The sequence below is a fragment of the Neomonachus schauinslandi genome, chromosome 4, assembly GCF_002201575.2.
Source record: "Neomonachus schauinslandi chromosome 4, ASM220157v2, whole genome shotgun sequence".
NCBI classification, from domain to species: Eukaryota; Metazoa; Chordata; class Mammalia; order Carnivora; family Phocidae; genus Neomonachus; species Neomonachus schauinslandi.
In genome coordinates, this window is record NC_058406.1 from 396,436 (window position 1) to 412,094 (window position 15,659).

Consider the following 15,659-nt stretch of genomic DNA (forward strand, 5'->3'; position numbering starts at 1 on the left):
GTCCAAGGAGCACAAACCTACAGGGCCCAGGAAAGCAAGGGTGTCCCCAGGGGCCCCTGGGCTTGGCAGATGAGGACAGGTGAGGATTTTGCTAAGCAAATCCTCTGCCCTCCCCTGCCCCAAGTCATCATATCAGGGCCCCCACCCGGTTCTCTCATTTGCCATCCCTGCTGGAAGCTGCCACCTGCCATGCCAGGCCTGACTCTCCCGGGCCTCGTGACTCTCTCGGGCCTCGGAGCAGGCACCCCACCTTGACACCACAGTGATCCTTGGGCCTGCAGCGTTCACCAGCTGCTTATCCCAGCAGCTCAGGATGCAAGGGGACTATGTGCTGGGCAGGCTCTTCCCCCTGGGCGCAGCCGAGGATGCAGGTCTCGGCGACAGGACTCAACCTGGTGCCTCTGTGTGCACCAGGTAGGAATGCCAGGGGTGGGGAGTGAGGGGTGACGAGGGTGGAGGTGGTTCAGGTCTGGGGTGCTCCTGAGTGGGGACGAGGTGTCGGCCACCCGCAGCCCTCTGTGGCCCCAGGTTCTTGTCCCTTGGCCTGCTCTGGGCGCTGGCCATGAAGATGGCTGTGGAGGAGATCAACAATGGGTCTGCCCTGTGCCGGGCTGCACCTGGGCTACGACCCCTTTGGCACGTGTTCAGAGCCCGTGGTGGCCATGAAGCCCAGCCTCATGTTCATGGCCAGAGCGGGCAGCTGCGACGTTGCTGCCCACTGCAATTACACGCAGTACCAGGCCCGTGTGCTGGCTGTCACCGGACCCCACTCATCCGAGCTCGCCCTCGTCCCCGGCATGTTCTTCAGCTTCTTCCTCATGCCGCAGGTGCGCCCCCCACCCACCCCCACTTGCCCTGCCTGCAGGAGCCCCGCATCAGGAGCTGCCTCCCGGTCACTGCAGGTCAGCTACGGTGCCAGCATTGACCGGCTGAGCAACCGGGAGATCTTCCCGTCCTTCTTCCGCACGGTGCCCAGCGACCGCGTGCAGGTGGTGGTGACGGTGGAGCTGCTGCAGGAGCTCGGCTGGAACTGGGTGGCCGCCGTGGCGGTGACGAGTACGGCCTCAGGGCCTGAGCCTCTTCTCCAGCCTGGCCAACGCCAGGGGCATCTGCATTGCGCACGAGAGCCTGGTGCTGCTGCCGCACGCGGGCAGCCTGCGGCTGGGCACCGTCCAGGACCTGCTGCACCAGGTGGACCAGAGCAGTGTGCAGGTGGTGGTGCTGTTCTCCTCCACCCATGCCGCCCGCACCCTCTTCAGCTACAGCATCCACTGCAAGCTCTCGCCCAAGGTGTGGGTGGCCAGTGAGGCCTGGCTGACCTCGGACCTGGTCATGACACTGCCCGGCATGGCTGAGGTGGGCACCGTGCTCGGCTTCCTACAGCAGGGCGCCCTGATGCCCGAGTTCCCATCCTACGTGTGGACCTGCCTGGCCCTGGCTGCCGACCCCGCCTTCTGCGCCTCCCTGGATGCTGAACAGCCTGGAGGAGCACGTGGTGGGGCCACGCTGCCCCCAGTGTGACCACATCACGCTGGAGAACATATCTGCGGGGCTGCTGCACCCCCAGACCTTCGCTGCCTACGCGGCCGTGTACGCCGTGGCCCAGGCCCTCCACAACACACTGCTCTGTGCAGCCCTGGCAGGTAAGGGCGGGGAGCCCCCGGCACTCCCGAGAAGGAGCTTCAGCGGGGAGTGTGCGCTGGAGGCAGCTACTGGCCCAGCGCCCCCACTGGCTCCAGCCCACCCACCAGCTCCTGGAGAACATGTACAACACCAGCTTCCACACTCGCGGCCTGGAGCTGCGGTTCGATACCAGCGGGAACGTGAACATATGGACTATGACCTGAAACTGTGGGTGTGGCAGGACCCGACGCCCAAGCTGCACACTGTAGGAGCCTTCGATGGCCGCCTGGAGCTCTGGCAGTCCCAGCTGCCCTGGCACACGCCTGGGGACCAGGTGAGCCCCAGCTGTGCTCCCCCTGCCACGAACAAGTTCTGGCTCTGCCGGGGCAGGGGCTGCAGGGGGCACCGTCCCCAGGTTGGGCAGTGCACCCGGCTGAGCACGACCTGAGCCCCGAGGCCCCGTGCCAGGCACCCGTATCCCAGTGCTCTCAGCAGTGCTGAGTGAAGGGCTTCCACTCCTGCTGTTACGACCGCGTGGACTGCAGGGCCGGCAGCTACCAGCGCAGCCCAGGTGAGCCCCTCGCCCAGGCCTGCACAAGTTGAGGACGGCGGGGCAGGCCGGGACCCACGGGGCCTCGTGTCCCGGCTCCAAGGCCAACCCTGAGGCCAGAGCAAGTGGGGTGGGAGTGAGGCCGAGGAGCCCGTGCCCCCCCCAGTGTCCCCTCTTTGGTCCCACACCACAGATGACCTCCTCTGCACCCAGCGTGACCAGGACCAGTGGTCCCCAGACCGGAGCACACGCTGCTTCCCCCGCAGGCCCACGATCCTGGCGTGGGGGGAGCCAGCTGTGCTGGTACTGCTTATACTGCTGGGCCTGGCGCTGGGCCTGGCGCGGGCAGCCCTGGGGCTCTTCATCTGGTACTGGGACAGCCCGCTGGTTCAGGCCTCAGGCGGGCCACGGGCCTGCTTTGGCCTGGCCTGCCTGGGCCCCGTCTGCCTCAGCATCCTCCTGTTCCCCGGCCAGCTGCCTGTCCCAGCAGCCCCTGCTCCACCTTCCCCTCGCTGGCTGCCTGAGCACACTCTTCCTGCAGGCGGCCCAGATATTTGTGGGTTCGGAGCTGCCACCCAGCTGGGCAGAGCAGCTGCGTGGCTGCCTGCAGGGGCCCCGGGCCTGGCTGGCGGTGCTGCTCGCTCTGCTGGCGGAAGCGGCGCTGTGTACCTGGTACCTGGCGGTCTTCCCGCCGGAGGTGGTGACGGACTGGTGGGTGCTGCCCACAAGGCGCTGGTGCATGCCGCGTGCGCTCCTGGATCAGCTTCGGCCTGGCGCATGCCAATGCCACGCTGGCCCTCCTCTGCTTCCTGGGCACTTTCTTGGTGCAGAGCCGGCCAGACCACTACAACGGCGCCCGCGGCCTCATTTTTGCCATACTGGCCTACTTCGTCACCTGGATCTCCTTTGTGCCCCTCTGCCAATGTGCACGTGCAGATGGGCGCCATCCTCCTCTGCGCCCTGGGCATCCTGGCCACCTTCCACCTGCCCAAGTGCTACCTGCTGTTGCGGCGGCTGGAGCTCAACACCCGAGTTCTTCCTGGGAGATGATGCTAGAGGGCAGGGCAGCAGTGTACCGGGGGAAAGGAGACTCGGGGCAAAAACAAGTGACCCCTGACCCAGTGACCTCACCCAGTGAACCCAGACTTAGTTGAGATTCCCCCAAACCAAGTTCCTATGAAGCAACCCCCAGACTGTACCCCAGCTGCTGAGACCACCCCAGCTCTAGATCCTGACTGCAGGCTGACTGCTGACCTTGACACCACAGTGATCCTTGGGCCTGCAGCATTCACGAAGGGCCTCACACCCACCTGGGGCCTGAGAGCAGCTCTGTATCTGTCCTAGCCAAGCCTTGGCCAGGGCCAACCCAGGTGATCCAGCCCCACTGTTCCAGAAAGAGGCCCATAAAAAGGTTCCTTGGGGCTCCTGTAGCTCATGCCAAGAGCTCAGGAAAGCCCCCGTCCGATCACTTGAAGTCCAAGCTGGGCATTACTTGCCTGGCCAGGCCCAGCCTGGAGCCTCCAGCCAGCACCCCATCCAAGCATCACAGGGAAGGGAGGTTGGTGGGTGATGGGAGCTGTTCTGACCCCTTTGCAGGGACATGTGACTGATCGTGGGCCCCAGAGTGGGACGGGAATGATGAACAGAGCAGAGGCCTACTTGCAGGGGGGGGGGGGGGGGGGGGGGCACACACCCAAGCTCCTCCTCTCTCCGTGGCCCGGCCCGAGCGGGTAAAATGGGGTCAGATGGCCACCAGCACCGTGGACAGAGTCCTGGGGGTCAGCACCAAGGCCAGCATCCACAGCCAAGACCCCTGGAGCCAGGAGCTAGCACCACGGACAGAGGACCAGCCGCCAAGGACCCTGCCGGCAGCCAGCACGGGGACAGAGCCTGGCGCTGACCAGGGACCCAGAGGACAGCCGCACCCCAGCCTTCTAAGGCACCCAGCAAAAGAGAAGAGACACAGGCCACACATCAGTCCCATAAAATTAAATGCTTTTTAGTCTTTAAAATAGCATTTACACAGAAGCAGCTCTATTAACTATCTGGACGGACACTCTGACTTGATACAGTATCTACAGCGCAAATGTGTGCAGGCCAGAAACGCCAGGAAGGAAGCGGCGTGAGTGGGTGGGCAGTCACCCGAGGACAGCAAGGAGGGGTGGGCTGGCTACCCCCTCTTCCCCACACCCTGCCCCTGCAGCAGCTGTGTGCACCCGGGCCCCTTGCCCCTTGTCACATCCCCACCACCACCAGCTGAAGCACGTCCCCTCCCATCTTCCCCTCACCAACCCTTCCCACTTTCCGACAGGACCTGTGTCCCTGCATTAAGTCTGAGACCCGGTGGGTGGGGGGACAGCTGACCTGGCCACCACCTCCCCCAGAGCACACAAGGCCAGGCAATAAATAAATAAATTAGATCCCTACCCCGGACGTCCACAGAGGGGCCTCGGGGCTCCAATTCCCCCTTCAGGAAGGGCCAACCCAGCCCAGGCAAAAGTGGTGGGGCCTATGACTTGGGCCAACAGGGGGCCCAGGCCCAGCAGCCTCTTCTCAGCTTAGTCTGGGGCCCTGTGCACAGCTCTGTAGGCACGTGGGGGTCCCTGAGGCACACCCCAAGGGCACAGGGTCTGCACGGACACAAGCTGCTCCAGACAGGAATGGACGGACTGCCAAACTGAGACCACGGTGGCCTGGGCTGCCCTCAGCTCCTCGCCCAGCCTGCTCCCACTCTCCCCCCAGGCCTGTGCCCCGACACGACCCCTTGTGTGCAGACAGGCACGGGCTTGCTTGACCCAGGACAGCCGCCAGTAAGGCAAGCCCACAGAAGCCCCAGAGGCGGTGTGCCCTCCTGCAGGAGTGGGTAGGACCACCGGCTCCCCCACTGTGGGGCCGAGCTGAAGGCACTCTCTCCTCAGTCACATGATGTCAACGAAAAACTCACAGGGGTTCCCCATGGCCTTCTGGAAGGACTGGCGGCTGCCCGTCAGCTCTGGGGGGACAGCGGCCAGCTCCCGGACGGGCGGCCCCCCCGGCGGGCCCCCCCCCCACCGAGTACGCCTTTGCTAAGGGATACGAAGGGGGGAGCCCCGGGGCAGCCACCGAGCCCCGGCTGAGCTGACTAGCTGGACGATCCCGACAGCCGCTGCCCCCAACCCCGCCCGGTGCCGTGTGGTCTGACTCGCTGCCGCTGCCCCCGCCTCCAGCCGCCCGGCGCTCCTTCTCACGGCCCAGTGCCCGCCGGCTGCTCCCGCCGGCGCTCTGGGTGGACCCACTGCTTTTGCTTCCTGGAGTCAAGGACAGGGAGAGGAATGAGATGGTCAGTGTCAGGCCACGTCACTTCCAGGACGACCAGCCGTTGCCAGGGCAACCAGGGGCGGAACCTGGTAGTCCCAAGCAGGGCGGGTGTGGGGGGGGCAGCCATGCAGACAGGAGAGCAGGGCTGGCCCCACTCCGAGAAGCGAGAACAGCTGCAGCAGGCCGGGGGGCGGGGGCGGGCAGTGGCAGGCAGGCAGCGACACTCTGGGGCCAGCTCAGTGCCCCCCATCTCACCCCAATGCCTGATCTTGCAGCTGAGAGCCTGACGCACAAGTGAGGCCCTGGGTGCCCGGGGCTCCTGTCGGCCATCCTGGGCATCCCCCCCACCCCCAAGACCCACCTTCCGTCCAGCCCCAAGGCCCTGGCCAGCTGCTCAGCTCAGCCCCCGTCCCGGGCTCCCAGGAAGAGCGGGGAGCCTGAGAAGGCCAGCTGGCTGGGAACATGCCGAGAGGGACGCCGGGCAGGACCCTAGCTTACCGGCCCGGAGGGTCCACTCCGCTAGTCCTTCAGTCTAAGGCTTGCTCAGCACAAAGCAAGGGATAGCACGAGTTACACAGCAGGCCTGGCCCGGACACCCATTCCCACCTACGGCGCATGCAGCCACCAGCTGGGCCTGTCCAGGGTCCACAGGCGCCCAGCAACAGCTTCCCCTGGGGCACCGCTGCCCTCTGACCTGCTCTCCTCTCTCTCCCATCCCTGTCTGGGTTTACTGGGCTAGCTGCCTGACCTCTGCCCCCTGGCCTCAGTGACACTGACAGCCTCAGGCCACTCCTCCAAGTCCCCTCCTCAGGGACGCCCCTCGATCCTCCTGCTCAGCTCTCCACACATCCCAGGGTGGGTCCACAGCTGTCTGTGGGACTGTCCACCTCCAGCTCCCAGCCGGGCTGCAGGTGCTGGGGGCAGTGTCTGTCCTCCACCGTGGCCTGGGACCTCTCTGCCGTCCTTCCCCGTGCCGTCTCCTGGCCTTTTGCTTCTGCTGCGCCTGGAACACCAGCACCCCCCAACACACACACACACGCACCCCGAAGTCTGCAGGGCTCTCTCCATCCCCCTGAACCACTCACCCCTTCCAGAAGGAGCTCACCCAGGGCCTCGACACAGAGCAGGCAGGAGCGCATGGGGCAGAGGGGGTGGGCACACAGGGCAGAGCCAGGCGGCGGGGACAGCGGGGAGCTGGGCGCCCAGTAGGCTCTCACCTTCACTCTGCTGACTTCCAGCACTGCCGCTGCCATAGCTGAAGCCAGGGTCCTGGTATGCGGGCGGGAAGCAGGGCGGGGGGCCCGGGTACTGGTAGGGGTAGCCCTGACCCAGGGGCCAGGGGGCGGCCGGATGGGGCAGTGGGGCCAGCGTGTCCTGATCCGAGGCCCCACTGGAGCCGCTGTTGAGGTTCAGGGCTGCGAGATCTGGCGGGAGGGGAGGGTGGGTGAGGGCAGTGTGGGCAGGCCCTCTGGGGATCCCCGCCCCCCAGCCCCCACTCACTGCTGCACAGGTCCCCGAAGACGTAGTAGCACTGCTCCGAGAAGGTGATCTTGTTGACCGTGTGCCGCAGGAAGCCGCGCTTCAGCATGCTGCTGGCGTACTTGCGAGCCTCGCGCCTTTCCTTGAAGCCCTCCACGTGTGTGTACAGCCAGTCCACCACGTCCGCCCCTGGCCCGGAGCACGCATCAGGGCACAGAGCCCGGGGGGCGCACCCGCCCGCCCGGAGCCAGCCCGGCGGGCGCCTCACCAATGACGGCATTGGCGATGGTGATCTTGAGCCACATGCGGTCACGGATCTCCAGGCCCGAGTCTGGCAGCTGCATGACGCGCACCACGGCGCCCATGTCGCTCTTCACCGTCAGAGGTGCCTCCTCCAGCTCTGTAAGGCACAGCACCCCCCTCAGCCCTGAGCAGCGAGGGCAGGGGGAGGCCTTGGGATGGGCTGCAGGCCCCGCTGCGGCAGCCCATCTCAGAGCCCAGGCTCCAGGTCGGGTCTGTGGTCCTGGAGCCCAGACCGTGAGGCCATCCGGTGACCGCAGAGTCCAATCCCACCACAGGATGGACCCTCACAGCGGCGGGGAGCAGGGGTGGGTCGGGGGGTTTGAACCTTTGTCCCCTACCCCTGCAGATGCTTCATCAGGATCTTGGGCCCAAGCCCAGGTGAGGCCAGCCCCACGGGGAGAGGCCTCTTCCCCCCTCCCCATCCGCTAGCTCAGGGCTGTTAGTCATGTTAGCCGCAGGAAAGCCGGGTGGGGGTCACCCGCGTGCACTGCCTCTCCTCCCCAGGAGAGAGGGGCCCCAGGGCTGGCCTGGCCCGTCTGGGCAACTTTCAGTCCCACCACACGGACAGCCGGCTGGAAGGAGGGTGTGCGTGAGGGCAGACACGTGAGTCGGTGCTCGGTCCGACACACCCACGTCAGCAGCGTCCATCCACGTGTGCGCCCTGGCCACACGGCAGGACGGCCCTTGAGTGTGACCGTGCGGGGCGGGCACTTCGGCCAGGCCCCTCGCCCTGGTGCCTCAGTTCCCTGCGCTGAGCTGCCACTTACGTGGGGCGCCAGGCACGGAGCTGGTTAGTGAGGAGGAGCTGGTGCGCGTGATGCCGCTGGAGCAGGGACTCGTACCGTAGTGGGGCAGGGCTCCAGCCAGCGCCGCCGTGTGGGACAGCCAGGCGGCAGGGTCGATGGGCCGCACCGGGTCAGCTGGTGGCCGCCGGGTGGTGACGGATGGACGGACAAACAGACGGATGGATGGTAGCGCACGACGGAGCACGGGGCACAGAGGAAAGGACCTTCAGGCGGGGCGAGCGCCCTCACCCCCCCGCCCAGGAGCCCTGCAGGGTCACTCACCCCTCGGGACGGTGAAGTAGCTCCGGGGGGTCGGGTCCCAGCATTTGGCTACCGTGAGGCTGATGGGCCTGTGGGGTGCAGCAGGTCACACGGGCGAGGCCCCACGGGGCCCCGCCCCATGCCGCCCACCCGCCACGCCTCACCCCGTCTGGGACACGATCTCCCGCAGCACACGCACTGCGTCGTCGTTGCTCATGTTCTCGAAGTTGACGTCATTCACCTGGGGGGCAAGGGGTTCAGCGTGGCGGGGCAGGGGTGCCAGCCCCTCGGCCCCCCAGTCCCTCCCCACAGCCCCGCACCTGCAGCAGCATGTCGCCCGGCTCGATGCGCCCGTCGGCCGCCACGGCCCCGCCCTTCATGATGGAGCCGATGTAGATGCCACCGTCCCCCCGCTCGTTGCTCTGGCCCACGATGCTGATGCCCAGGAAGTGGTGCCTCTCTGCAGGGGCGAGGGGTGAGCAGGTGCCTGCTGTGGGGGTGCACCCCACCCAGGGGCCCTGCACCCCCCGGGGGACCCCAGTGAGGCCTCACCCATGTTGAGAGTGACGGTGATGATGTTCAGGGACATGGTGGAGTCCGTGATGCTGCTGAAGGAAGAAGCCTGTGGAGGGATGCAAGTGAGGGGACGGAGGCAGGGGCTTCACCGGGGCGGACCCCGCCCCGCGCCTGGCGGCCCCCTACACCACCTACACGGTCCGCCTGCCGCATGCGCTGCTTCCGCCGCCGGCGCTTATGTTTTCGGATGAGCCGGGAGGACGTGCTCTGCTCCGTGGAGCTGCTCAGTCTGGGGGGCATGAAGGTCAGGGGCCAGGCCAGAGGCTGCAGGGCTGCGGCAGGGTGGAGAGCAGGGCACCCCACCCCGCCCCACACACAAGACAGGGAGCGCACAGGATGGGCATCGGGTCCCGTGCCACCCTAGCCGGGCCAGCTGTGGGACACAGAGCTGGGGTAGAGCTGGCTCAGGAGAAGGCTCAGCTCCGGGCTGAACACGGCCCTACGCACACGACACGTGCGAACCCCACTGCTATGTGCAGCCCTGCTCGGCCAACACGGAGACACAAACACCAAGGAAGCCAGCACGTGCGTGCACACACGCCTGTTCCACACCACGCGTGCACATGCCCATCCACGTAAACACGCCCATGGACTCACACCCCGTACACACCTGCACACCCGTACGTGACGTGACGGCGTGCACATCTGTTCCTACGTACGCCCACGCACACGTGCGTGCATACCTGTTACACAGTCGCACACACATCTGGATGTGAGTCCACGCACACCTGTAACATACCTGTGCACACACACCTTGGGGCACACCCACCCACGTGTACCTGCCACACCTGCGCACATGCATCTGCACGCACACACACCCACGCACCGGCTCGTGTTGTCATCCTCGTCCGAGTCAATGAAGCTACTGGACTCAAGTTCGCTGCTCAGCACGGTGGACGCACTGTCGGGGGGCAGCCCCAGGTCTCGCCGCCGGTCCCCCCTTGGGTGCCCATTGGTCCGGGCAGCTGTGGGGACAGCAAGAAGGGAGCTGGCTGTGGGGTCCCCTGTGTGGCCTCAAGCACCAACTGACCTGGGAGCCGGCCAGGTGACTGTGGGGCTGCTGGGGGGGTCCCTGGGGTCCTGGGCAGACAGGCCTAGGACCTCTACTCTGGGACCCCCATTGGTGGGGGGGCAGTAACTGGGAGTAGGCAGGGTCATAGGGTGCACCATGGGGGCCCGGGCAAGTCTAGGGTGCGGCCTCATTACCCTCTTCGCGGTTCCGGCGTCGGGCTCGCTCCCGCCGGTGGCTGACCAAAGACTCCGTGCCAGTCTCATTGTCCATCCCGTCGCGGCTGCTGGCTACATTAGGGCTGTGCCCACAAGATGGGGTGGGCTGGGGCAGGCTGGGCCACCCACACTGCGTGCGACACCCTCCCAGCTCCTTGCCTCCTCTCCCACCCACTCACCTGCCCAGACTGGGCCTCTCTGCCCGCCCCTCCTCCACTGACCAGTTTCTACTGACCACGGGTCCCTGGTTAGTCGCCCCTTCCCCCAACAGGCCTGGTAGGCAGCAGGCCCCTCAGGACCACCAGGCTCAGCCCCCCCACAAACAGTCCTTACTGGAAGGAGGGGGGCCGGGAGTCCCCGATGCCGCCCGTTCTTTCAAGAGGTGGGGGCAGGTCTGTGTGGCCATCAGTGCTCTGAGAGCCTGCATCTGAGTGTGCGCCCTCGGCCAGGACCAGCTGCAGAGGACAGGAATGGCTCAGGGACACCGCCAGCCTGCAGGCCCAGCCCCCACCCACCCAGCCCAGCCCAGCCCCCACCCTAGCCAAGCATCCTCTGCCAACACCCCATGGACTCACCCAGGAGACCACACGACCATTGAAGCAGGGCAGCTTGGCATTATCGTCGGAGATCTCCTCCTTCACCACCCTGTGGGCAGACAGTGCCGTGAGACCACCTGCACGAGAGATGGCTCCCACCGGTGGGCCCTGGAGGGAAGAGCTCCCCATATTCTTGTCCAGGGTGCATGCCAGCCAAGGCCATCCAACCACATGCCCAGATATCAGTCTGTGTGGATGCCCCTGCCTGGTGCAATCCCTTCCTGGGGACCCTTGTCATCCTCCTGCAGACCACTTCCAGGGCCCAGGTCAGAGGGAGGTCCAAACTCCAGACCCTCGAGTAGCAGAGGATCACCTCCTATAACACCCTATAATGCAAGTATCTGCCTTGCTCTGTGTCTACGTGCCCCACGGAGTGTGGATCCATGACAGCAGGGCTCTGCCTGGCTTCTTCCCTCCACCTCCCCACCCCCTAAACCTGGCCCCAACCCAGAACAGGGCCCAGTTCACAGCAGGCCTCGATACAGACGTGAGGACAATCAGACCACGTGAACACAGGCAGATTAAGATGGGACTGCATGCAGACCCGTACGTGCACACTGAGGGCAGGCCACTGCCCTCCTGCCCCGTCCACCTGGCCGAGGAGACAGAAGCAGACCCCACTCTCTACAACAGCCCAACTCAAGGCCTGAAAGGACAGCCAGGCACAGGGCTGCTGGGCCCACTGAGAAGCCCCAGCCCCAGAGGCCAGCAAACCCCAGCAGCCACATGCCCAGCATCCAGCCCCTGGCTGGTGTCTTGATGCCGCCCCCAGTTAGATCGATTTGGGGGTGGGGGAGGTACCCAGGCAGGACACAGAGAACCAAAGCAACGCAAACTGGGAGGGAAGCCGACGATGCCATGGTCAGACACAGGTGGGGGATGGGTCAGCTGTCCGATTCAAAGGCCTGAGGAAGACAGCCGCCAGCACGGTTCGCAGCGGCAGCCGGGGAGGGGCCGTGGGGCAGGGCGGGCAATGGTTATGGCCCAGACGCACCCCACACTGTGGCCCCCTTGAGGCCCAGGGATCGGGGCAGGCAGGGCCAGGCCTGCAGCAGGAGGCACCCCGATGCCCTACCCCGCTGGAGCCCAGCCCTGCCCAACACAGCGGGATTTCCACACCCGGGACTTGGGCCCAGGAGAAAAACAGGAGCCAGGAGAACCGGCAGGAAGCAGCCTTGTGACCTGTTGAGCCTGGACGCCTGGACTCTGCCAGTCCTGGGCAGCAACAGGAGGCCTCCACAGAGTGGGCATCCCATACTCCCCCAGGGGAGCAAGGCCCAGGTCCACCACCCACCACCCAGGCCTCAGAGGACAGAAAAGACAGGGCCAGCCAGGGCAGGAGGGGGCATGCTGCCAGCACCCTGCAGCAGCCCCTCAGACACACCCCGGCATGCCAGCCACATAGGGGCAGCGAGGTGGACACCTAACAGGAAGAGAAGCCCCCGTGTCTGCTGCCCCAACTTACGCAGGCACCACAAGCCCCACAGAACTGAACTCCCCGGGGAGGCCGGGACCCAGCCCAGCACTCAGCTGAAGTCCCCACAAGAGGGGGCCACCACAGGAAGACCTGAGGAGGCCCAGCACCACCTGGGGCTCTGCCAGCCGCAGCCAACAGCCAGCCATGCAGCAAGCCCTCCTGGGGGCCTGGCAGGCGAGAGCACGTCTCTGAGTGAAAGCAGCAACCGAGACTCGGGAGGGACCCAATTCCTGTTTCTCAGCCCGGGTGGCCCAGCCTCCTCTGCCATTCCCAAGCCCCCGCCCTTTCTGACTCACCCCCAGGCAGGCAGAGGAGCTCCCCAGCCCTCACACCACAGGGCCCACCTGGCCCCCCCCAGGGGTGGACTGCCCACCTGGCCAGCGCCTCCAGATGACCAATCACCCAATCACAGGGCTGCCCGAGCCTCTGTGCCCCCTACCCCTGCATAAATGAGCCCCCAGGGCCCAGAGTCCCTGCTCCCCTGCCCCGCCCCCAGCCTGAGGAACCCAAGTCCCCCAACCCAGCACGACAGGACATCCTCCCCTCCATCTGAAGCCTGGACACCAAGACCCCCACCCAGCTAGGCCAAGACAGCCAGGAGGTGAGGGTGGGGGGCGCCAGAGCCTCCAGGACAAGGGCGCAGGTGCTTTCCTCAGGAAAGCCCATCGCTGGCCAGCATAATCTCCGGGAGCTACAGGCAGAGACAAGGGCAGGGGAGGCCTCAGTGGAGCCTGGGGGAAATGCCTCCAAACCGTTCTGGGGTTCCCTCCTGGGCCAGGCCTCACCAGGTGGAAGAGCAGACCTCGGAAGCAGTCTCCACCGACCCTTAGGGGTGGCCACCCAGGGGCACCCCCACTGGCATCATGCTCCCAACCTCAGAATTCCTGGCGAGATCCCGGTTAACCTCAAACTTGTGGCTGTCCGGCCCCGCCCACCCGCCGCCCCCGCAGACTCGCCCTGGCAAGGAATCTGCTCAGAGCAGGGCCCTTAGAGCCAAGCACAGCCACAGGGGGACCCCCAGGACTCCCAGAGGCCAGAGCATGCCACAGGGCAACCCTTGCCAGTGGGTCCCCAGAGGCACAGGGTTCCCCCACTAGACCTCCCCTCCACGAAGCAGGACGATGGCAGAGCAAGCTCATACATGACAGGGGAGATCTCTAAGAGATCCCCCTCTTGTGCCCCCACAAGTCAGGGATCCTCAGCTCCCACCATGCCTTTGGCTGCCCCTTCCCCCCCGCCTCCTGACCCTAGAGCTCCCCCAGGCTGAAGCTCTGCAGGCTCCAGGGCAAGCGGGTCCCAGCCATCTACACCCCGCCATGAGCTCCAAAGGTACCTGTCTGGACTCTCCCAACACCACTGGGGGCACTGACCCCAGACGGACCGGCTGCAAAGGGCAGAGTGGGCACTCACCCAGGCAGGCTGGGTCAGGCCCAGCCCCCACCCCCTGCCCTGCAGCCCTCACATGGCCCACAGGCAGGTGGCTTCAGAGACCGGAACTCCTGGCCCAGAGATGGAGGGACCAGGGCCATTGCCAGGCAGATGAGCTAAATGCCAAGTCTAGCCAGGCCTGGAATCAGCAAGGCAGCCCTGATATCAAGGGACTCCGACCTCTGCCTCACAGTCTAAAAGCTGGGCCCAGACTCCTCCCTGCACCACCGCTCACCAAAGCCAAAGCTTGGCACCACTGTGCCAACCCGCCATAGGCCCAGGGACCTTCCCCAGCTTTGCCGTGACCTGCATGGGAAAAGTGGGAGGTAGGCACGGGACCCCCCCTCACCCACTTGGCCAAAGATGGGAGTGGGACCCGGCCCAGAGCAGGTGGCCACACCTCAGACTCCCCTTTCCCTTACTAGGTGGCCAACTATGGCCAGGAACGGAGGCTCGCGGTACTCAAGGCCTGGCCCACAGTGGGATGGTAGGTTGGGGCAGCAGGCCCAGGCTCACCAGGGTGGTCCTCACAGCCCCTGATCTGAGGGTACCCCTCTCATGGTGGGGCCGGGCCGCTCCCCAGCCCACCCAGGGTTGCGGAGAACACAAGCCCCCTCTCTGCCTCTCCCTAGTGGTGGTGGAGAACAAGAAAGTCTAATTGTCCAAACTTCCCTCAGGCCCTCCAGAGAACTGCTGAATGGCCCCAGCTTGACCTGACCTGGGGCTGCCCAGGGTCCATGCAAATCAGAGGATCCAGTAAATGGCCTCAATGTCAAAGTCCCGAGACACAGTCACACACAAGGACACAGACTCCCTGAGGGCGGCCAGGCACACCTGCTCAGCCCATGAGGCCTCTGAGTAACCACCCCCCACAGCATTGCTGAGCTGGGGACTCAAGTTACCCATGGCTGTGCTGGGTCAGGCCTCGGACAGAGCTTCAAGCGGACAGCCAGCCTCCAGCTCACTGTCCCAGAGGCCCTGCCCAGTGCAGGCGGGAAGTCCCCTCAGCCAAGACAGCCACCACTAAGGCTGGACATGGGGACACTGACCCAGAGGCTGCTGGAGTCAGCAGATGGCCCAGGCTGCTCCCAGGAACCCAAGTACTATGTGGCTCAACAAGAATAGGGACCCAACAGACAGCAACCCTCAGGCAGGGGCAGGTGGAGTGACAACCCATAGTCCCCAGTGATCCTTGATCTCTGCCCTATCCTCAGGACCCTGGAGGAGGGATCCAGAGAGAGGCTGTCTTGAGCCTCTGGAAACTTCTGCAGACTCCAATAGACAAATCTGTGCCAGTTGAGATCACCTCATTTCCCCCTAACTAACTACAGTGAACCCACTAGGCAGCTACGACCCTGCCCCCATCCCTTACCTTCCCCCCTGACACTCCTCTGACTCCAGGCCCCATGAATCACAAGCCCTCCAGGTCAGCCCTATAAGCACCTGCCCTCCACAGAAGGGAGGCAGTGGGACCCTGAGTCTGACAAGTGCCAAGGTGGGACTTCAGTTCACCCTTGGCCACAGACCTTGACCACCCGCAAGTCAAACACACTCTGCCACACAGGCCCAGGCCCAGAGTGGGTGGAGAAACCAGGACCCTCGCCTCCCCACCGTCCAGCGCTCTCAGGCTCCTGGACAGGCAGCCAGGGCCCCATGCGTCCCCAGCTCAGGGCACAGCCAGGTTGGACGCACAGCACCCCCAGGGAGCGGAGGCACTGCCCCGGTCACAGTCCCAAGATTCCCCAAGACCCTGCCCGGGCGCGGACAGGTGCGGACACCCGTCCTCGCGCACAGGCCCCCACGGCCCACTGACCCGAAGTCCTGGTCCATGGACTTGAAGAAGAATTTGTAAGCGTGCACGGGCCGGTTGCTGAGCACATTCTTGAAGTCGGCCAGCGTGACGCGCTCGGGCGCCACGGGCAGCTTGACCAGGTACGGCGTCTCCTCTTCATCCATGTGATAGATGATCTTGGTCTCCGCCATGGCGCGGCGGCGGCGCGGGGCCTGCGCGGCGCTCCCGGCCCGGCCCGGGTCTCGGACGCCGGCGCCTCCCCGCT

The 15,659-nt window shown here is 65.5% G+C and overlaps 2 protein-coding genes across 2 annotated transcripts; one reads left to right on the plus strand and one right to left on the minus strand.

Moving 5' to 3' along the window:
• Positions 1-189: 189 nt before the first annotated feature.
• Positions 190-3,290, plus strand: TAS1R3 (taste 1 receptor member 3). Its single transcript, XM_021683336.2, is given in 16 exon segments — positions 190-247; positions 288-414; positions 529-603; positions 605-827; positions 903-1,060; positions 1,062-1,484; positions 1,486-1,643; positions 1,722-1,746; positions 1,748-1,829; positions 1,832-1,957; positions 2,092-2,194; positions 2,367-2,646; positions 2,648-2,902; positions 2,904-3,089; positions 3,091-3,198; positions 3,200-3,290. Coding segments are annotated over 16 exon segments (2,478 nt in total).
• Positions 3,291-4,151: 861 nt separating this feature from the next.
• DVL1 (dishevelled segment polarity protein 1) lies at positions 4,152-15,653 on the minus strand. Its single transcript, XM_021683982.2, is given in 16 exon segments — positions 4,152-5,220; positions 5,222-5,460; positions 6,688-6,894; positions 6,971-7,138; positions 7,218-7,349; positions 8,095-8,172; positions 8,320-8,387; positions 8,463-8,539; positions 8,619-8,758; positions 8,851-8,920; positions 9,010-9,103; positions 9,701-9,839; positions 10,081-10,184; positions 10,435-10,556; positions 10,677-10,746; positions 15,416-15,653. Coding segments are annotated over 16 exon segments (2,007 nt in total). The 5' UTR covers positions 15,586-15,653; the 3' UTR covers positions 4,152-5,091.
• Positions 15,654-15,659: the final 6 nt, after the last annotated feature.